The following is a 22757-nucleotide window of genomic DNA, read 5'->3' on the forward strand; positions in this document are numbered from 1 at the left end:
TCCTAGTAGGGTGGGTGTTCATGAGTTTTGGGTTATTTAGAGTGGAGTACCTTGGAAGTTCCACCCCTGCAAATAATCCATTTTTAATACTTTGTTAGTGTTCATGGTATGTGCTGATCCTGCCAGAGTGGATTCATATTCCTGTATCACCTCATAGCTCATAGGGGTGTGGTGCTAATATCCAATTTAATAATCTATTAATTCTAAAGCTATTAATTAAATCTTCATTCTGGTTCATTATCTAATTAAGCTTGCTAATCTCAGCAAGAAAAACTGGCAGCTGACTTTCAGTTCCTTCAAGGCTATCAGACTAAGAGTGCTGATCTGGTGCCAGAGAACCCTGTTAAATGAATTTATAGTTGAGCTTAGAGACAGAGAAGGCTCTTTTCACAGAAGGGAAAGTGAAAGCAGAGCTCTGCTATCCAGAGGAAATATCTGAATTGTGGTGCCAGGTCCTCTTCTGCTGCAAATATCTGTATAGCACTGCTTCTTCCAACTCAGGTCAACAAGGCTATAACCTCAGCTTGAGTAGGAAGCTGCCACAAAGGTCAGTGCAGTTCTACCTTGCTCCTGGTAAGTCATGTCACAACTTGAAAAAGGATTTAAACAGTAACAGCATCCCTTCACCAGCACCTTTTCTGGGCATCCCACGCAGGATTTGTTCTGCCCCTTCTCCTGTGTCTGTCCCATGCCTTGGGGCCCTTTGTAAATTTGGCTAGCATGCGATATTGGAATTATAATGACATGTTATAAGTAATAAGGGTAATAATAATTAGGTGTGTCTAAGTCTTAGATCCACCCTTATGCATAGAGTGTCCTTAGACAGGTTAGGTGGCTTTTGGGCATCAGTTATCCCATAATAAGATGATAATTGTCTGTGCTATATGGATGTAAAGAGAAAGAAGGTTTGCAAGAAGCAGTGAGAAGATGATGTGGGATGTTACAATGACAATAAAATGTGGCATCCTTTATAATGACTGAAATAGCAGGGGAAGGTAGAGGAACAGCTGGGCTCCCACATGCAAGGCAGTATAGAGGGAAAGCGTTGAAATGAGCAGTGTGAGAGAAAGACTTGCAACGTGTTTGTGGGAGGCTGTTAAATAGCAGGCAAAGGAGGAAAGACCAAGAGCGAAGGCTAAATTGGCAGAAAGATGCAGAATTATCAGAAATACTGGGGTTCTTAGCTAGGCTGTTAATCAAACTGTCTCAAGATATGGCTTAGGCAGGTGAGTAGAGAATATTGAGAGTTCTTTGAAAATGCAATATGTTGGTGCACGCTGAATGAACTCAAACGACACGCTTGCATTTCAGACAGCAGAACACCATGGTGCATGGTATGGATATGACACACAAATTTCTCCAAAAGGGATCAAGTGCTAAGTTCCTAGGCTGAAAGGCTAATGGTTCTTCTCTAAAAAGTCTCAGCAAGGCTTTTGGAGGATGGACTATCTTGTGCAAGCTGCTTCATTCTCAAGAAGAACCAAGCTAGTGATTTTTAGGCAAGTAATTTTATTTTTTTTTAAGAGAAAAATAAAAAGGAATAATTTGCAAGTTATCTTCAGGAGGTGAAAATCACTTTCCTGAATCCCCTTGTGCAACTAGATTATTGTTCAACTCCTTGTACTGATGGACTGGATGGGGTATAGATAATGAGTCAAGACCAGGTCTTTTGGACTGGAGGTTCCTGAGAGCTCCACCCTGCTGATGACCTCATTACTGAGTTTTTCACAACACTTTTTGCGTGAGCCAGGCAATAAACAAAGCTTCTATCTCTGCCCTGCCTCCCAGCTTATCTAGGGTGTGACGTTGAGACACAGTTCACAAGCTAATCTTCCAAGATATAGTAATTACATCTTCATATTGGATCAATAAAGTAGGGCACATGATAATGTCTGCGAAATAAATAAGTAGATTTAAAGGAGTTCCCATCCTGTAAAGGGAAAAATTTAAATATCTATACACCAAGTATTTGAGGGGCTCATTTTAGAAAGAGCAGATTTACAGGGGGCAGGCAGCATGTATCTCCCAGGCAGATGTCCAGGTGAGTTGGCTGAGCAGACAGCAGATCACGGTCAAGGTGAAAGCCTGGGGGCTGCAGCAGACGGATGGGCAAACTGAGCGTCCGGCAGCTTCCCAAGGAGACAGGGCATGGTAAAGAGGGAGACTGGCAGGAAGCCAGGCTCTTAGCATGTTTTCTTATCATGTTTTAACATTGCTGTAAAGTTTTCTGCAGTTCCTTTTCTCTTTGAAGGAGTCTCTGGGAAAACAACCGCATCTGGATGTGGCTGCATGGGCTGTTGTTTACAGAATGAAGTGCACACCCTGATGTTCACGGGCATCTGTCTCCACAAGTGAGAGCAAATTGTTATATAGCAGCTCTCAAGACTCACCAGCTCAACAATGGGGAATTAGAGTTTAGCCAGCTTTCACAGTTTTAGGGACATGCTTACCTATGAAATTTATTTCACTTCTGTTAAACTGGACTTTTAGCTTGCAAAGACTGGCAGAAGTGCCTGATCACAAATGCAGTAATATTCTTCTTGGGAATAAAAGGACAATGGTTGTGCTTAAAATATGTGGAAATCTTTAGAGCAATAAAAGCTTAGAATTGGGGGAACAGGGAGTAGCTGGGGCTTTTTCCTGAAGAGAAGTAAATAATAAGGAAAATTTCTCAAGGTATTGCTCCTTTACATTCTACTTATTGCTTTTTCAGCTGACACATCAAGCCGTAAACTCTCCAAACCACAAGCTGTACTTAACAGGATGAGGAACAGGTGAAAGCTGGGAGATGAAAGTGAAAATGAAACAGTCTTGTGCAAAGACATGTGAACAGAGCTGAGAAGTGCAAGAGGGAGTTGATTATTTTCTCACTTTGTGGGTGAACAGGACTGACAGATGTGGTTTCGATGTTTGCCATCTAAATTTCGCCAGTAGGTACCTGAAAATCAAGAGTAGAAGACAAAGAAAACAAGAAAACCACCATAATAATGCAGAATAATTTTAATGGAAAGGGAAAGGACAGAAAAAGACTGACAGAATAAATTAACAGCATAAAGGGGACAGTTCCAGATGCAGATTCTGTCACTCATATACTGCATTAACTTCTATATGCAGGTGATACATTTATTCAAGTACTTTTTTTCCTTAAATAAAATTAAATATAAAGAGAGGATTGGTTTCTTTTCCCCCCACACTTCTTTCCTACAGTGAAACTGAAAGCCAGAAACAAATTACATGTGTATGTGTGTATACATATTTCAAAAGGAATAGTGAATTTCCTGGTGACCAATTCTCTTAAATGCCAAGAACAGTCTAATTAGCTTTAGCAGTGAAAGGGTTTGTCATGTCTCAGTTGACCACATTTGTGGTGTTCTTGAAACAGCTGCTGCCTTAATTTTTCTGGAAAGCAATGGAAAAAGAACAACTCATTCCCAAGAATCAGATACTGTATGTTTCAAAGGTCAGGCTAACCCAAATTAGCATAGGGGGCATTTTACTACTCTAATCACCTGCCTGAGAATGTACCTGAGGAAAAACTATGTACTTAAGGTAAAGCATAATTTAAAGAAGATAGGTAAGCCTGCTTTAGAGATGTAGTAGGATTCTATGAGGCCTTTGGACTTGGTCATTGGGGTTGGTACCACTGTGTTATGCTTCGGAGGTCTTTTTGTCCTCATTTGCTGTATCTTTATTTTCAGTTTCTGGTCTCTCCTTCTCTGGATCATGCTCTTCCCTCTCGCTCTCAGATGGTTGGCAGCGTCTGTAGCTGGGTCTGCTGCAAGGGTGCATCCAGTGGGAAGAAAACACGTAGGAGCAGCGTGGTGTGCACTGAGGCATGTATTTTGGGACAAATCTCTCTGCAGGTGGCTCTGAGCACAGGACTTCTGCTCTCAAAGATGTCGGTGGGGCTGGTGCATCTCCCTCCAGGACTGCAGAACTTCCCACTACCGTCTCCTGTGGGCACGTGCTGAGGATGGGCCCTGGGAACGTCACAACGACGGGAGGGGGGTATATAATGACTCTGGAGGCGCCGCAGGATACAACACATGGGTCATTGCAGCTGGTAGCAAGAGGCTGTGGGCACTGCGCATCGCATGAGTAGGAACATCGTCCTGTGTCCCACTCCCCACCGAAGGACATCTGGGAGAAATGGTGGCGAACCTGCAGCACACAATGGAGATCATGGGGGTGTTTCTCAAAGCATTTGCAACCCGCACCCTGCCCTTCACCCTGCAGACCTCTGCACCTCACGGAGGACTCCTGCTCCTCTCCTGCCCTCCTTGCAGGGAGGGCGAGGTGTGTGCCACAGCTGGGAATACGCTGTGGTGGAGGAGAAAGTGCAAGTGGATAAGAGGTGCAGCTCAGGTATTTTAGTGACAGGGGCTGTGCAGGTTACGTAGATGCTGTAACAGAGACAACATGAGCCCTTGATTTCAGGAAATGAAGCTCACAGGTCAGTCCAGGGTTGTCCCCTTGCTCCACTCACCCCATGCCCCTCACCCTGAGTCCTTCTCACCCTGCCTCCACCCTCCCAAAAAGGACCCTTAGGCCTCTGGGTTCAACCAACCGCCATCCCACTTTATCACTGCCATCCGTTGCTCACGGGCCCTTTGCTCCTCTGTCCCTATGCCGTGCCTCTTCTCACTCTCCCAATTACAGATCCTGTCTCAGCAGCCCCCAAGGATGACTGGAGAGGTACTGCAGCTGTGGCCAGTGACTCCAGCGTAACCACTGCGGGTGCCATGAGGTTACTGGTCACACAGCAATAGGTATTTTTTATATCCCTGTACTGGAGAATGCCCTTGCCTGGGTTAATTTGTTTGTCTCGGTGACAGAGCACGCCCAGCACTCATTAGAGTAATCAAGCATAGTAGGATTCCCGTGCCTCCACTGAGATTGAGCTGCACGCTGTACTGGTGCAAAGCTACAAAGAGGCTTTGTCCCGAGAGGCTCATGAGTCTGTGTCAGGCAGCACTGGGAGAAAAAACCACTGTCCCAGCTCTGCAACCTGGGGACTGCTGTGCAGGAGGTAGAAGGACCTGATTTCAGGACCATTCCATGTGCTAGCCCCTGAGCTCCTAGGAAAATCTTGCCTCCAGGTACCTGTTTGCAGAGACCACTCGTGGCAGAGCTAAGAGCTTTATAGAGATTTTTGGTGCCTACCTTTTTGCCTAGACCCCGAATCCATCTTTTACGTCGTTCAGCTGGAACTAATTACAAAAATATAATGTGGGATTTACCTGCCAAAGTTTAAAACTGTGTGATGTAGATGGTTACCTATAAAGTAGTCACTTTATTTCTGTCCCTGGCACAGGCACTTTCAGAGTGCAGTCAAGCTCCTTCAGAGGTAGGTGCTTAAATAAGTTGTGTGAAATGCCTGTTTCTGTCCACCAATTATGATGGAGAGATTAAGAGGGATCCCATTACTTATCTTGTCCAGCTTTTCATGTCTGCCAATGCTCAGCATCAGATGCTCTCATCAGAAAAACCCTGAAGTCATTGAGTTTGTAAACAATTGTCCTTGCAGAGTTTCTTCTTCCTAATAGTGCTACGATAAAGGTGTCTTAACCCAAAGAGAGAGGCTCCAGCCATGAACAGATCTGCATGAATGACAAACTGAAAACTGTGTTTTTCACACAATTTGTGAATTGTGAAAATTCATTCTTAGTGAAATGAAAACTTTGTTCGAGCTGTGATTTGGATGCAAACATGATCATTCTGGCACGAAAGGAAGGAAATAAGTAGTCCCTTTTTATCCCTTTGAAAACTAAATCTTGCTGATCTATGAATAAAAACTTCTGGAAAACAAGTTTGAACATCTCAGATCTTCTCCAATTTTTTAATGAAAAAATACTAATGTTACTGAGCAACCTGGTCTAGCTGAAGATGTCCCTGCTTATTGTAGGGGGGTTGGACTAGAAGAACTTTAAAGGCCCCTTCCAACCCAAACTATTCTATGATTATATGGTAATGTTATCTAAACTCTACCTCAATAGAGCTTACAGTGTCTTTTATGTTGAATACAATGTAGCTATATACAGTTAATTGATAATAATAAAATAGCACTACATTTTTTTAAAATAAGAATGCCAGTCCCCATAGATATATTTTAAGGCTGAACATGGTCCAAGTATACAACTAAATAATTTCTAGCAAACTTTTCAAGAAAGAATTTCATTAATATTTTTAGAAACCGCAGGGTGGATTGCTGTTAAACCCCAGCCCATGTTAAAGCAATATTTTATTTAATATAATTAGACTGAGGTGAATGGGACTTACCAGCTGTCCAGGAAGAAGTCCAGAGAAATGGCCAGAGGAGCCCTGAATCCTTTGAGTTTTATATGCTTTCTTGAACTTCCAGGAAGATGAGACAACCTTTGTGCATGAGGTCTTAATTACTTTCCAAACAATGTTTCCCGCATGTGTAACACTTATAATTACCATAATTATTTTAACATTGTTTACCAGCACTATTCATTTTTCTATGGTACATACTGTTACATGCTGTGGGGTTCCCTTCGTATTATATCTTTATGGTCTAAATTAATTGCTAATGGGATTCTACCACTTCTGTCTCCATTAACTTGAGGATGTTCAGTTTTGACTTAAACATTGACCATGTGAGCAGTGGTTTGCAGACAGCAACTGAGGTATTGCAGACATATTGGCTATATCTACTGGTAGGTGTGGGGGTTTAATTCATTCCCCTAAATCCACTGTAGCATTTAGTTGGAGGCACCATGGGGTTCATCCCTCTAAGCAGATGGAGGAGTGGAGAATAGGATTTTGCAGAATGCAAAAAAAAAAAAAAAAAGAGACCCCATTTTTGTTCACAATGAAACTGATTTGGTTATTTGCTTCCTGTTCTTTGTTTCGCTGACTGTTGTCACAGCTTCAGCTGGAGGATGCCATTCTACTTGGAGATCCTCATTCCCACTCTAGGTACTGACCAGCTGCCGAGCATCTGGCTCCAATCACCACGTGTGATCAGAAGGCGAACAAACATAACCTCGTCTTAAGGATGCTCACTTACAGAAGAGAAGACTGGAACGAGATGACGTAAGAATTTCTGCAGATAAAAGGTAGATGCCAAAGTGAAAGAATTTGGCTGCCACTTACACCTGCTGAGGACAAGAGAAGAAGTCATGGGCTAAAAGTGCATTAAGGGACACTTAAGCGTGGGGAAAAATTTTTAATCATGTGGGTACTTATGTACCTGAATTGCTGAATTTTGTGGAGCCTCACTGATTTTCCGAGGATTCAGGTAGATTCTCAGAGTTGTGAGTCACATGTTCAACTCTCACAGACCCAGCTGAAGCCACCTTTTAACCTATTTCGAAATGATTGCTTTTGAACGCAAATTGAAAATTACTGTTTAATGGAAAAGCAACACACCTTGAGTTGTCAAGGCTCGAAAACAACATCCTGTTTATGAGAACGACTAAGACACTTCCATCAAAACCTGTATATCCTAAAGTTGCTATTGGCCCTGAGGTGTTTGTCTCAGATAACATGCTATTAATATTATAACGATAAAATGCTTTGCATGCATAAATCAGAAATGAATATTTTTGAAATGTTTTGACATTCCCTGTTGTTTGGAAACCTCACCAGTCTCTAAATGTCAGGATTATTTTCCCCATCCTCTCACAAAAGACAGCAAAAAGCTCACACAAATTATCCAAAAAGCCAGGCCCCAAATTCATAGCTCACAATGGAGGTTAACCCCACTGAGCTCTGTTACTAGAGATTGCTGGCAATTTATGTTAATGGTATTTCATATTCTTTGGCAATTTCATGTAGCTTATGGATCTCTTGGTGACTTCTGAACCAGTTTCTGATCATACCCTTCTTCCTTAAAAATCGGAAAAGTGTCTGGAAAAATGGAAGTTCCTGATTCTATGCCACTTTACCTGCAGAGCACCCAAATACCCCAAACTGGAAACTCATTTACACCTCCCAATCTTCCTTGTAGGAAGAAAAGACAGCGAGGTTGCCATTTAATTTCTAGAAGTTATGATGCCTTCTGCACGAAAAGCACCTTTGGAAACGGGAATAGAAACACAACCCTAAACATCTTACACCTCTTAATACCACGGGCAATGTGGAGTTTGTCCAGCTGGGGGATCCTGCACTAGAACCAATTTCATAGAATCATGGAATGGTTTGGGTTGGAAGCGACCTCAAAGATCATCTAGTTCCAACCCCCCTGCTGCGGGCAGGGACACCCTCCACTAGACCACGTTGCCCAAAACCTCATTTGGACAGCAGTTGCATGGAAAGCTGTGCAAAGTAAGCCCAAAATAGAAGAAGACACTTTGTAGCCCACCCTGTCACTGTCCGCCTGGGAGTGGAGCCCGCCTTTGCTCTAAACATTCATTTAGTGGGTGAAGGTAGTAATAAACTGTCCCTTCAGCATTTTCTTCTCCAGGGCAAACATTCCCAGCTCTCCCATCCTCTCTCTTCTTGCACCCATCAAACTCGCTCCTGGCTGACCATGGCTCTTGCGCTGAGCACCCAAAACTGGACGTGGATGTCTGGAGGTGGCCTCCTGAATGCCAGCTGCAGGGGAATCACCACCGTTCTCCTGTCAGTGGCTATGCTCTGGCTGAGGCAGCCCAGCCTGCCGTTGGCTTTCACCGCCACAAGGATGCAGCACTGCCTCACATCACCTCTTGGGCCACCAGGTCCTTTTTTCTTTTTTTTTTTTTTTTTTAATTTTTTTTTTGCAGTGCTCATGACCTTTCCAGGAGCAGATTCCAACTACTAATCCATTTGATGAGGGAGAGCAGCGTCTGCTGCCAGGAGGAGAGAGGGAACAAGAGAGCATAAAAACCATCCGCATGCAGAGCGCCAGTAAAAGTTCAGGCACCATTTAGTGGCTGCTTTGACATACCAGGTTTTTATGTTATCATGTCAGCACAACTCCTTTATCAGCAGCAAAAGCAAAACAGAATCTCTTTTTTTTTTTTTTTTAAAAGGAACTCCTTTTCTGCTGGTCAATGTCATCTTCCCCACACTAACTGAAGGGGAGTCTAGATCCTTTCGGGACCAAGAGTGATTAAGATCAGCAAAGCCTTTTAAACCAAGCAAGTGGGATAAATGCAGGTGGGAGAGCTTCCCCCAGGCCTGGGCTGTGCCCACTGTGCCTTAATTGTGAACCTCCATCTCTCTCTAATGGCTGCAGACCTCTGTGCCTCACTGCCTGTCCTGAGCATGTTGGTGCCTGGGGTGAGCGGGCAGAGAGGAGCCAGGTTTTACGTAGGCTTGGTGTAAGAAAGGGATCGATCCAATGTGAGGTAGTCAGCAGGGAGCTACTTGCTCAGGCATTTCTTCTCTTTTTCTTCTCTTTTTTTTAATTCCCCAGGGTTAGTGATTTACCAGAAGTTAAAATGAATTCTCTCTCCCCTTGGGGAGCAAGACTCCCCCTAATCCTGGAGGACTGCTGGTATCATCGGTCTCTGTTTTTACAGGCAAAGCTGTCACTTTATTAGAAAAAAGGAGTCTAGAGAAATCCTGCTTGGTCTGTTCGGGGTGCTGCAGAAGAAGCAGAGGAGCTAGGAGGACGTTTTCTGCTGAGACCTGCTCAGGAGCTGGCTGAGCAGAGCCAAGCAGCTATGGGGGCAGCTGCAGGGTCTCCACTGCACCTTTAGATGGTGACAGAGAGCTTCTGCTGCCCCAGGAGCACCTCCTGGGAGAGACTGTGGTGTAGGGCAGGTGTGCAAAGATACGTGCTTTGGGACTTTGCCTCTTACATATATGTATATATATACTAGGAAATCAGAATATTGACCAAGCAGGATAATTATTTCCTGCTGTCTATGAAAATGTTATTGTCAAGGATCAGCTGGAACTGGAAGTTACTTTTCCCTCTGGTTGCAATTTTATAACCACAGACTATTGATGCTGATTGCCTGTCCAATGCAGACAGGGCCAGCCCAGGGTCACAGCATCAGAAGAGACCTTCTGCAGCGTCCTGTCTTCCCCCTGCGATGCCAGGGACCATCCCACACAACCCATTTCACGATGTGCTCAGCAGTGGTTCATTCAGGGACAAAATTGCAGAGCAGGGGACACCTGGGGGAAGCTTGCCCTGGTCCCAGGGTGTGCAGGACCGAAAGCTCCTCTGTGAGACCTGCTCCCCTGCAAGGCTGGTGCAACCGAGCTAAGCCTGGATAGACAGTAAACTCCTGTCTGAGGGCTGCTGATGAGTCTCATTATTTTAGTCAAGCCTTCTAAATACCACCCTGTGCTGCTGCTTTTATTATGTCTCTGGGTAACTTTACAACACCAAGATTTGTTCCCACAGATGGTAAATCTAGTCCTAAAAGCATCATTACTGACATTATTTTACACAAAGGAGTGGTATAACAACAGGGAATAATCTTGTCCAGTAGTAGGTATTAGAAAGAGTTTTTTAAAATGGAAAATAAATCAGACAGCACTAATCCAGCTGCAACCTGGGTTTAATATGACTGGTACAACTGGTGAGTATAATTGATCCAGTAACAGTAAAAACCTCTTGGGTTGTGAACTCTGTATCAGTTTGAAGTTCAAAGCCTGAGCTCAGAGTTACTTAACTTCTCACTAACACCTTTTCTGTTGCAGGAATAATTGAAGTGGGGTCAAAAAAAGAAAGGCAATGCACTCTATGAGTTTAACATGGATACAATAAGGGCTAAAATAAGACCAGAGCTTAGGAATGGGAACAGGGACCTCAGCTACGTAGCTTGCTAGCTTCACAAGTACTTCTTTATCTCCTTTAACACAGCCATTTTGAAACACAACGACTCTTCTTGGAATGGCTTGAATGTTTCACTCCCCCTGCGCGATGCTGCGTTGAGTGCTGGGTGGCCCGTGGGTAGAGGCACTTGGACTTGCTTAGGTGTTGTGTCGAGGAGCTCTTGTGCTTGGCTCCTTCCTGCGGCAGCGAGCATTTGGCTATGTGTTGCTGCGAGGAGCATTCCTTTATTCCCTGCCCAGGGGGGCACTTGGTTACACACTGCTGCGAGGAGTAGGTGGTGATGTACTCCTGCGTTGGGTAGCCCTTCATGCACTTTTGCTGGGGGAACCCGCTCACGTACTCCTGCAGGAAAGACTGCGCCGTGCATTGCTGCGGGGGGCACTCGGTGACTCCCCGCAGCGGCAGGGAATAGCCGCTGGTCATCCCCTGCAGGGACCGGAGCCCTGCGCCGTACCGCTGCGACGAGCATTTGGATATCTTCTGAGACCTGCATTCGTTCTTACATGAGGACGAGTATTTGATCCCACATGGTGGGAACTTGAGCTTGCCCGGCTCTGGGCACCTGGGTGCACACGGTGGGAGGCTCTTGGCCATACGCTTTTTGTCGGGGCCGCTGGTCTCACAGGTCTGGAAACTTTGCATTGTGCTCAGCTTCAGGCTGGGCTTCCTGCAGGGCAGAAGGCGAGTGGTCTCACAAGACTCGGGGTACAGCAGGACGCAGTGCTGTACATAGGGCTGACAAGACTGCAGAGGTGTCTGGGTCACATTTGGCTGTGGGCACACGTAAGTGAAAGGTTGCGTGTAGCTTTGCCATCTCGGCATCGGGCTCTTGATCACGCTCACTGGGTGGCACGTGGTACTGCACGCATCGGACTGGGGTGTGCACTGCTCGATGCTTTCGGTGATATAGGCCGATCCCGGCAGGTACAGATGTTTATACTGCTCCCCATAATAGTGCATGGTAATGATGCCTGAAAGCAGGAAAAAGACAGACAGTTCACATAGGCATAGGCTATTTTTTGTGATGCGGAACTCAGAGTTTCCTGCATCTCAACACGGCAACCCACACCCTAGCTCTCCTGAAGGTCAGAGGCTCTTGGTGACTCAAGCCCAGGCTTTGATTAACCGGGTGAGGGGAGGAGAGTCTGTTCTCAGCTTGTGCCCACACACCCTTCTCGAGAGCTGAGAAACAATCAGGGATTGGAGCCAGGCAAACTGGGGAGTTTTCATGCCACCCTTCAAAGACCAGCTAAGTGTCTATCAAAGCATTTCACGGAGGAGAAGTGACATTATGACCCTTGTCTTACTCCTGGAAACCTCCTGTGTCCCCACTGGGACATCCTTTCAAGTTTATGTCCTGCAACTCCCAAGCACCGGAGATGAAAGGCAAGCCAAAATTAAAGGTGTGTCCATGCTGTAATTCTCAGGTGTGGTTGCAGTTCAAGCAGACAAACCCAAGCCGAGGTTAAATTAGCTAGCTGAGAGTAAGGATAGGTTTGTGGCAGCACAGAGCTTCGCACGTACGCCTTGCCTGCCGATTCATGGACCCACAGGGGTCTGCTGGGCTGGCAGCGTGCAATTACAGGCTCTGAGCTTGCTGCTGTAGCATCAGCTTTGCTGCCTCTGCAAGCCTTGCAGTCCCAGCCTCATACTATTGTGTAGGCATCATCGAGAAAAGAGGAAATACCATAGGATTGTTTCTAAGTATTTGGTGAAACCATAGCAGGATAGGAGAAGCTATCAAGGCAAAATATCAGCTGGTGTTAATTGGTCAAGTTTCACTGAGTTGAGAGAATTGCATTCATCTAAAGCAGCCTCCAGTCTTGCACCGCAGTCATACAAAGCCATAGTGCCCTGTTTTTGTTATGGTAAGCCAAAGACTCAGTGTCAAAATGCCTGGCATAGCAGCTCTGATAGTGAAACCTCATTCTGGCAGCCCCTGCATGAGCAGCAGGAAGGGGACTCTAGCTGAGACCACGTCCCTGGGGAAGGGACCAGATGACACCTTCTGGAGGTCTACACCTTCCTCTTGAAACCACTGTGAAACGTCACTTTGCCTTGGCCCCGAGGGCCATAGGAAAAACCATCCCACTTCATTCCTCACTGCAGAAAACACCGGTTTCAGGGAGTTTTCTGAGTTTTTAACAGGAATATTTTAAGGACAACAGGTACTGGAACCACTGACATGTGAAAGGTACTCTGATCAAAAATGATTTTTTAATTTCAATAGTTTGGAGATTAAGGCATATAATTAAATGACTGTAAAGAAACTGCATTTTCTGAACACCCCTAGTTCTGTCTATAACTACTGTAAGGCATTTTATCTTCCAAAAGCCTATCACTGGGTGACTATTAGCAATAACAATGCTGTGTGTTACTATCATTAGGAAAACTTATTATCATTACAATTATAATAATAATCGACTAATAAAAACAACCCATTGAAAAACAATGACAGCAATTGCTACTGCTACATGTACAACGCTAAAGTATCTGGTGATGCTCATCAAGATAAAAAGCTTCGAAAGTAGGGAGGATTATTTGCTTCCAGGGGGTTGTTTGCATCTCAGACTTATTTTTATCACTGTTAGCCTAGATAGAAGTTTTAACATGTTCAGACTTAGCTAGAGAGTCTCTCTCTAGAGAGTCTCTCATTGGCACTGAAGCTGGTCAGCTTCTTACTGTTCTCTGAAAAGTGGCTTTGTTTAAATTCCATAAAATGGCAGCAAATTTCTCCACGCCACTTCCTTTAGAGGAGCTGCCTTTTCGCGTGCAAGCTCGTATCTGACTCCTGCCAGCATTGAGCCCTTTACGTAGTCAATAGCCTCCTTGGGACTAGAACTAACGGAAAGCGTAGAAAAGCCCACAAATCCCACTCCTGACTTCACAGTCCATCTGGAATTGCTTTCCCAATATTCTTCAGTTTAGCACAGAGGAGATGCTTCAGCCGTTAGAGCTGCGCATGCTGGTGCTGAAGGCAGCATCCCCCAGAGGATGCTTCTCTGCGAGTACACAGGCAGGACCTCTGCCTGCTCCGGCCACCCAGGAATAAAACAGCATTTCAGGAGCTCCATTAAAAGCCAGACTTACCCACTTCATCAGTGAGAACAACCGGAGAGAAGTGCCTAGAAGAGCCCCGCGATGGCAGAGCTTTTATACAGTGAATAAGTGCCCTAGGGGAGTGAGGTGGTTTGTCTGGGTGATGCTCTAATTGCCTGCCAGTCCTGGCTGAGCCACGTGCAGCTTCGTGCCGGTGGGAATGGCTGTCCTCGCTCCGCGTGGCTACCATCACCACCCGGCACTGCTGGGACATCTGGCTTACCTGTGAGGTCTGTGTAGGGGAACCTCCTGATCCAACGTCGAACCAGCGAAGGACAAGGACACTCTGCGTGGTGCTGAAGCATCCCTGCCTGCCCATTGCAAATCCAGGCCAGCTAAAACGCACCTTTCCACCCAGAAGAAGATTGCAGTTGAGACCACCGAAGGGACTCCTGATTTCCGTGGGAGCCACATGCCTAAGTCCCTTTGGTGCCTTTGAAAACACCGTCCAGGAAGGACTCTTGGTGACTTTTTGCAGACCGTAATTACTGTGGCACGCGGACTTCCTTCACTTATACAGGGAACCCAGGGAAGAGACGGATGATTGGGACTGAGAAAGCCTTGGGCTAAGGGCAAGACGGCTACTAAAATGACTTGCCATGAAGTGAATAACCTGCCGAAAGAGGTGACGCTTTTTCAGCACAACAAAGGGGAGAAGGGCTGAGCAGGAGCACTGGGGCAGCCCGGGGAAAGGCGGCTGAATCAAACCAGGTTTGTGTCCTGAAAACACAAATCACATTTTGTGCTCTGCACCAGTCATCCCTCCCTTTGTTCCCTCTTTGTGTCACAAATAAACCCAAGGGAAAATTAACAGTGGCATGAACATAAGTGCGGACAGGAAATGTATTTTTACGTAGTCATATCTGCATAAGCAAAGGCCCGGGCATTTTCTTTTTTTTTCCTTTAATGCAAATCTGACACCTCTGAATTGGGTTCCAGCATGCTGGGAATTCAGGGGAGGTCCCACACATTGAAATAAAAAGAGGTGAAATAAGTTAACTTTTAATGGAGTAGGTGGAAAATTTCTCACCAATATGGAGCACCAGGGATGCTGCTGACTTGCCATCCCTGGAGGTATTTAAAAGACATGTGGATGTGGTACTTAGCGACATGGTTTAGTGGTGGACTTGGCAGTGTTATATTTATGGCTGGACTTGATGATCTTTTGAGGGTATTTTCTAACCTAAATAATTCTAGGATTCTATGATTTGAAGCAGAATATTGATCTCTGGCTCGTGAACTGCTGCGTACGTTTTCTATTTCTGTTTTCACCAGAAAATACAGAAGCCTGAAGGTAGGTTTGTTATCTACATTTCTGATTTTCCAACAAAAATTCTCCCTCAGTATCACAGAAAATATTACAAAGTGCATATTTTTCCGGTTGATGCTAACATTTCGAGAGCTACAGAAACTGAAGGGAAGAATGGTTTCTCTAGGCTTATCTTCTTTTCTGCAACTGAAGACAAAAGCTCTGAATTCAACCCGTATTTCTCTAACTTTCATTGTGTTTCAACTACAACACCCTTTTTAATGTTAAATAATCTGACCCAAGATTTTAGGAATCAAGCTAGCGTCAGAGATCAGGTAAGCAGATTAATGCAATTTTTATAAGCTCCATAAATCCAGTTCCTGGGCAAGGTCTGGATCAAGTAGTCTTCAAGTAATGCTAATATTGAGTTTAGTGTTTCCAGTGCAGGTAGCAAAATATTAACCCGATGATAACATCGTACCCTGTCATCCAAATGTTCTTAATTAGCATCTGTAAAGTCCTTTCATCTCAGAGAGACGCACACTGCCGCATGGGACATTGTTGTGGGGGCTATTATTATTCCCAATTAAGCACAGGGGAAACCAAGGCACATTGCGCTGTGGTCACTTGGTGGCACAGTGTGAGTCAGAGCCAGGGTCAGCACCAGACTCCATCAGCAACCGCATCCAAAACAAGCTCCATGCTCCAGCAGCCGCTCCACCCCTGTGAGATGATGTCCTGTGTCACCTGGCCACCCACCACCCAGGAAGATTTTCCTAACAATCCCCTGGGCTCTGGCTCCTATGGGAAAGCCACGGTGATGTGACAGCTCCTCAGAAGGCCACACCGTTGCTCATTCCTCGGTTTTAAAATGGGTAGGAAATGTTGGGTTGTGAGGACATCCCCGGCTCTGCAAGGTGGAAGGAGGGCCACAGTCACTGCTGCTCTTGGACGCTGCATCTCCGGGCCAAAGCATCCTCACTGGACATTCAGGAGGAGGTATGAAAATGGTCTGCTCCTCCATCACACACTGTGCACCCCCAGGGAAGCAACCAGACGTCACCTTCACATTGCTTGATGCTCAGGTCTTAGACACCTCCTTGCCTTCAGAGGGCAGCCCGTGGTGGCACCCCAAGGTGACCGAGCAAGGGTGGAGCAGGGCAGGATGCGGGGCAGCGTCCCGGCCCCAGTCACACCCTCCTCGTCGTCTTGCGACACTTGTTTTTACCCTCCAAAATACGCATGATCTACTTAGCGTGAGCTACTATTCATTTTCCTAATGATAGGGCATATTACAGGATTTTTGTATTTTTCAGACAGGAGTTCACTATATTTAATAAAGAAGAACCACCAGAGGGCAAAAAGACAAGATAATTAATCTGAGGTCAGACAACTATATTTATTTAAGGAGATATATATACATATATATGTATAAGTATACATACATATATATGGTTTGTTTTCAACACAGTGCAGAGTACACATCTTCAGGCAGTATAAAGAATATAGTTACTTGCTTTTATAGCTCAAACATTTCTAAAATAGTCGTGCTACAACTTTCAGTGTTACTTCAAATCTCAAATACTTTCTTTTGTTTCAAGTGGTGTTTTCAATAATATCAAAGCAACCAAGTGAATAAAAAATGCTCGTGTATAAAATTTCAGCAAGGACCAACTTCACCCATCCAGAAATCCTGTCTTGTTCGGGGACTCTATTGGAGTCAGCGCAGAGTCAGTGTTTTAAAGCAGCAGGGATTTCTGGCCACCTTCCGAAATGAAGGCCATTGGAATAAGATTCTCATACCGTTTGCTTAGCAAATTTACATTTGTCTTCCAAATCTGTGAGTGAAAACAGCTGTTTTGGAGAGCTCGCAGCCTTGTGGAATCTACGTTAACCTGGATGTTGTCTCCTAAGGCCAGGACTAAACCCGGAGCCGGACACGGGCCAGCCCTCCGCCGGCTCCACTGCCAGTCCTCTTGATGCTGTTGTGATCTGGACTCCTTAGACATTTGGGTTTTTTTTCTTTTCTTTTTTTTTTTTTTTTTTGTTTACTTTTTAAAATTCATTTCAATTAGTTGAGAATTTAATAGCATCCCACTAAACTATGCCTTGTAGCAGATTAAGGTACAAGCCACAGGCACCTGGAGTGCAGCCATGGAAATAGTAACACACCCTGGCCCAAAATAGAGCTGAGAAGTACTGGAAAACAGAGATAAAGCAGACTTAAGCAATAGGAAATTGTCGGCAGTGGTACGAGGAGATAAATAACCCCTGCCCCAAAGCTGTACCTCCTTTTTTCCATGGACCTTCCTTTCCCCCTCTCCTTGTTACCAGGGCCATTTGGGCGCAGAGCAGTACTTTTTGGAGTGACTCGAAATTTTCACTCCATCTGATTGATGTTGCTGCGGGACGCACTTGGTCACACACGGCTGCTGCGGGACACACTTGGTGGCACACGGCTGCTGTGGGGCACATTTGGTGGCACACTGCTGCTGCGGGACACACTTGGTCACACATGGCTGCTGTGGGGCACATTTGGTGGCACACTGCTGCTGCGGGACACACTTGGTCACACACGGCTTCTGCGGGACACACTTGGTCACACACGGCTGCTGTGGGGCACATTTGGTGGCACACTGCTGCTGCGGGACACACTTGGTCACACACGGCTGCTGTGGGACACACTTGGTCACACACGGCTGCTGTGGGGCACATTTGGTGGCACACTGCTGCTGTGGGACACACTTGGTCACACACGGCTGCTGCGGGACACACTTGGTGGCACACGGCTGCTGTGGGGCACATTTGGTGGCACACGGCTGCTGTGGGACACACTTGGTGGCACACTGCTGCTGTGGGACGCATTTGGTGGCACACTGCTGCTGTGGGACACACTTGGTGGCACACTGCTGCTGTGGGACACATTTGGTGGCACACGGCTGCTGTGGGACACACTTGGTGGCACACTGCTGCTGCGGGATGCACTTGGTGACACACTGCTGCTGTGGGATGCATTTGGTTGCACACTCCTGCTGTGGGACACAAGCTGTTTCACACTGCTGTGGGATACAAATGGTAGCACCCTTGGTGGCACACTGCTGTGGAATACACTTGGTCACACACCTGGTCGCACATTGCTGAGGGACGTACGTGGTGGCACATGGCTGTGGGGCACAAGCGGTCACATATTGGTGCGAGACACACGTGGTTGCACGCTGCTGCGGGACGCACGTGGTGACACATCTGGTTGCAGACTGCTGCTGGGGGTTGTACGTGGTCACACACTGCTGTGGGATGCACTTGGTCGCACACTGCTGCTGTGGGATGCCCTTGGTCAGGTACGGCTGCTGTGGCACACATGTGGTCACACACCTGGTCACACACTGCTGCTGTGGGATGCACTTGGTCGCACACTGCTGCTGGGGAGCATAGGTGGTCATGCACTTGGTTGCACACTGCTGCTGCGGCACACACTTGGTCACACAAGGCTGTTGCGACACACCCTGAGTCGCACACTGCTGCTGCGGTACGCAGGTCGTCACACACCGAGTTACACATGGCTGCTGTAGGATGCGCTGGGTCACACACTGCTGCTGTGGCACACACTTGGTTGCATACTGCTGCCGTGGCATGCACTTGGTCACACACTGCTGTTGGGAGAAGCTGGAGGACATGATCCGCTGCCGGGGGACACAGGGGGTCACATACTGTGGGATGCACAGTGTCGAGTGCCAGGTAGGCAGTGGCAGGTGTCTGGCAGCGTACATTGGCGGACACTTGATGGGGATGGGGTCCTGGTAAACTGGAGGGAGGCACTGCTGCAGGTAGCACGACATCTCAGTGAGGGTTTGGCAGGACTGGAATGACACATGAGAAAACAGAGCCTTTAGACCGGCACCTGGCTGAGTTTCTCGCGGTCCTGCTGCTGTCCACGCTGCTTCACAGGGTGCCGGAGACACATCCCACCTATGCCACGGTCTCAAAAACACACTGGCAGCAGCCACCAAGGACATAACCCATCATTTTTAACTCTGAAACACGGCACTAAGTCAAACAGTGGGGAAAGTCAGAGATACGTAGCATTAAAGATCTCCCCACGCTGCAACTCTCTCCCCATCACCTGTACCTCCACAGGGGAGAACTGATGTCGGAGGTCAGCAGGGGAATGGCTGGACTCAGAACTGACTTTCACTCATTGAATCCAGTTTTCCCTTCCTGATTTTGGCTGGCGACTGCTTCTGACCTCTTGCTGATACATCAAGAAAAAAACTCGACCTAGAAACACACTCTGAACCTCTGGCCACATCTGCCATAGCAGGTGAGGCAAAGAGCATCCAAGGCACCGCTGCTTGGTGATTCCATTACACCGCAGGCAGGCAGAGGTTGACAGCTCAGTCCCAGCATCACAAAGTTCATGCTCATCAGGGAACCAAAGCCAATTAAAGGGCAGCGATACCGCAACTGAACACAAACCTGCTTACAGCTCTTCTATCATTATGTTCCCTGATACACCAAAGCTTCTCTGACTGCTGTCAGGCACCCTCAAAAGCAAACAACAATAGCAGCACCCCAATTACTGCTAACAACCTTTCCTTGTGTTTTTCAGAAGTGTCTCTTGGACTCTGATGCCCAGCTGGAGACACTGGAAGAGAGTGCACTCCCATTCCAACGCAGAAATTCAAACTGACTATTTTTAAAAAACAACAGAAAGCCCAGCACAAACCAGACTTACCCAGCTCCGTGATGAGAACAGCTTTGTGATGTGACCAGTGAGTCCTAATAGAAGAAGAGCTTTTATATAGCTACTAAACATGCCTGGAAGGTATGAGGTACCCACGACATATCCTATTGGCTCCTATGCAAAAGCTGTCCTGTGTGCAAGACTTGCAGTGACTAGCATCAGCGTACTCATCCCTGAGGATGAGTAGTTCAATGTCAGCTCCCCATAGTAAGAGTAATTACCTTTTGTATAATCCTCCCTGGCACGGTAAGACTGAATGGCATTTGGAGAGGCAGGCAGCAGTGGCATCCCCTGCCTCAAGGGTTTTGCAAGGCAGAAACGCACCCAATAACATACTGTTATAGCTTTCCAGAGGTCTCACAGACCCTGGAAATGTCCTGGTGGTCCCCAGAAATGGGGCCATCCCATCACTTGGCCTCTTTCTGCATACACGTGGCATTGGCTTCATGCCGTGAGAACTGCACTGACCCCTCCATGTGCTTGTCTAACTTTAGTCCCTGACTAGAGGTGGCAGCACCTCTCGTCTGCCCTATAATGCCCAGCAGCCGAGGTCAGCCATGTGTGCAGGCTGGACACAGGCCACTGGCTCCTCTGAGGAAAATCAGGATCTCCTAGTAAAGTTCGAATAACCCCCTTGGGTGAGTGCAGTTCATCATCCATAGAGAGCTTAATTTTTAGCTCATGTAGCTCTGGAGAGCACCTGGTTGTTGGTGTCCTGATGCTCCAGTGATCCCAACGCAATCACCTGTTATCAGAGCAATGGGAATACACCATCCAGTGACTCTCAGATGAGCGGAAAAGATGAACTACAGTCACATTTGATTGCAGGTCTTGCACAAGCTCAGCTGTCAAAGCTGTGACCAGCAGCATGACAGGCCACAAAAAGCACCAGGAGAAGATAAACTTCCTCCAGTCCTGCAGGTGACTTTCTCAGTGAGTCAACTTCTTATCGCACACTGCATCCAGATTAAAGAAAATAGTTAGAAAACTGGGAGATTAATTTTTTTTAAGTCACTGAACATATAATCAATGCTTTCATGTGTATGTTGTCACATGAAATATCCCCCAAAAGTGACAATTTCTTCTTGCTGACTACAAGGAGAGCTGAGGGGAGACCAGTGCAGAGGAGTGCTCTGCCCCACTGGCATCTAGCACCGGCTGAGATGAAACCCAGCTCTGGAGTATGTTTATTAAAAACTGTGGTTTCTTGTGAACTAGAGAAATGGCTCTCCCCAGGTGGTTTTTTAGGTGAAGAAAAAGGTCCATAAATAATTTTGTAATGAAACTGAACAAAATTTAGGAACTCTTGGACAACTATGCCCCAGACCAGGCAAGAATCACAGAGGGTGAAATGCTCCCTTTACCGTAGGCTTCGCCAGCAAGAAGGAATCCTGACCCTTGCTGGCCAGCACTGAGTGTGTTCATCTTTGCCTGAACCACAAAAATGTGGCTTTGTTGTGGCATCTCTCCAGCAGAAATTGGTTCTTTGATCCAAAGTCATAACTCTTCATTGCTTTTCAGCTCCAAAAGTCATAGGTGTGATCCTCCCTATTAAGCAAACTGAGTAGTTCACATTTATATTATTTTTATTCTAGTCTGGATGCAGGCACTGCCCCAACCTTCAAACAAATCCTTATTTCATTCTGTACTTGACTGAAACCCCATGTGTACCTGCCTAACTTACTGAAAGCCCAGGTGAACTTTAATTATTTGATCACAGCAATAACTTGACTTTCATGTTAATACCCAGTAACATCTGTAAGACTATGTATCTAAACCCTCTTAATCAGTACACTCCAAAACTACAGATCAAAGTAGGAAAAAACCCCCCAGAAACCCAATTAAGCTCCATTTTAACTTTGGCAACATTGCAACTTTGGAGACTTTCACTATGTAACAATTTAATGAGTGTTTCACTTTCACATGACAATGCCTTTTCAAAAATGTGTGCTTCTGTTGTCATCAGCTGTGCATATCCTCGTAGTATTCACCTTCTCCGCACAAGTCAGTCCTGCCCTGCAGTGGTTGTCAGCTAAGAAAATCTCCCGTGCTTTTCTAAAATGCCTGACTCAACCTGGAAAACAGCACGAGATGAAGGTGGGAAAAGAAGTTAAAGAGAATTATGAAGAGGGAAGCTGAAAAACATCCTGGAGGAGGCGCCAGGTGAGACATTAGGGAATCCACCACCCTTTAATAAATCAGGAATGCAAAAGAGTACCTTCACAGTGCAGCAATTTTGGAGTATGAGCCAATGCACCAGGAATGCAAAGCTCCCTGCTGGCTCCAAATATAGAAATTTGGCAGAAGAACAAGCCAGTCAAAGAACAAAATAGAAGAAACAAGGTAAATTGTCTAGGTGTGATCTGGGATATCGAGTTGAAATCTCAAGTGATGTAAAATTAGCCTTGCTCTGCTAACAGTAACAAAAAAATACCAATAAACCAGGCAAAGAGCTGTAAAGCAGGACGGACCTACAGTGGGGAGCTGTTAAGCATTAAAACTAGTGCATAGTGAAGGACACTACATGTGACAGGTTACAACAGCAAAGTCAAGGAAGAGACTCCTCCCTTGAAGAAACAGATCCACTTTGAGGAAGTACCTGCATGGGTCTGGGAGGCCATTTCCTCCAGTCTCTCCAAGACACAGACATTTCCTTTAGCCTTGCCAAGACATTGCCACGTCCTCCAACCTTGCCAAGGCATGGTCATTTCCTCCAGTCTCTCCCAGGCATGACCATTTTCTCCAGCCTCACCAAGGCACTGACATTTCCTCCAGCCTCACCAAGGCATGGCCATTTCCTCTGATCGTTTCCTCAGCCTTGCCAAGACATGGCCATTTCCTCCAACCTCACCAGAGCGTGGACATTTCCTTCAGTCTTACCAAGGAATGGCCTTTTCCTCCAGCCTCATAAAGGCATGGCTGTG

The 22757-nt window shown here is 46.2% G+C and overlaps 2 protein-coding genes across 2 annotated transcripts; both read right to left on the bottom strand.

Annotated features, from left to right (window-relative positions):
• Positions 1-10762: 10762 nt before the first annotated feature.
• Positions 10763-11704, bottom strand: LOC104632364 (uncharacterized). Its single transcript, XM_010298204.1, has one exon. It carries the CDS (start codon positions 11702-11704, stop codon positions 10763-10765), a length of 942 nt encoding a protein of 313 aa, XP_010296506.1.
• A 5715-nt stretch (positions 11705-17419) lies between these two features.
• On the bottom strand, positions 17420-18928 carry LOC104632363 (uncharacterized). The gene has a single exon (XM_010298203.2). It carries the CDS (start codon positions 18926-18928, stop codon positions 17420-17422), a length of 1509 nt encoding a protein of 502 aa, XP_010296505.2.
• Positions 18929-22757: the final 3829 nt, after the last annotated feature.

The sequence above is a fragment of the Balearica regulorum genome, chromosome 28, assembly GCF_011004875.1.
Source record: "Balearica regulorum gibbericeps isolate bBalReg1 chromosome 28, bBalReg1.pri, whole genome shotgun sequence".
Lineage (NCBI taxonomy): Eukaryota > Metazoa > Chordata > Aves > Gruiformes > Gruidae > Balearica > Balearica regulorum.

What these genes read in the sequence shown, in the direction of transcription:
- LOC104632364 (XM_010298204.1), bottom strand. Translation starts at nt 11,704, where the DNA reads ATGCACTATTATGGGGAGCAGTATAAACATCTGTACCTGCCGGGATCG.
- LOC104632363 (XM_010298203.2), bottom strand. Translation starts at nt 18,928, where the DNA reads ATGTCGTGCTACCTGCAGCAGTGCCTCCCTCCAGTTTACCAGGACCCC.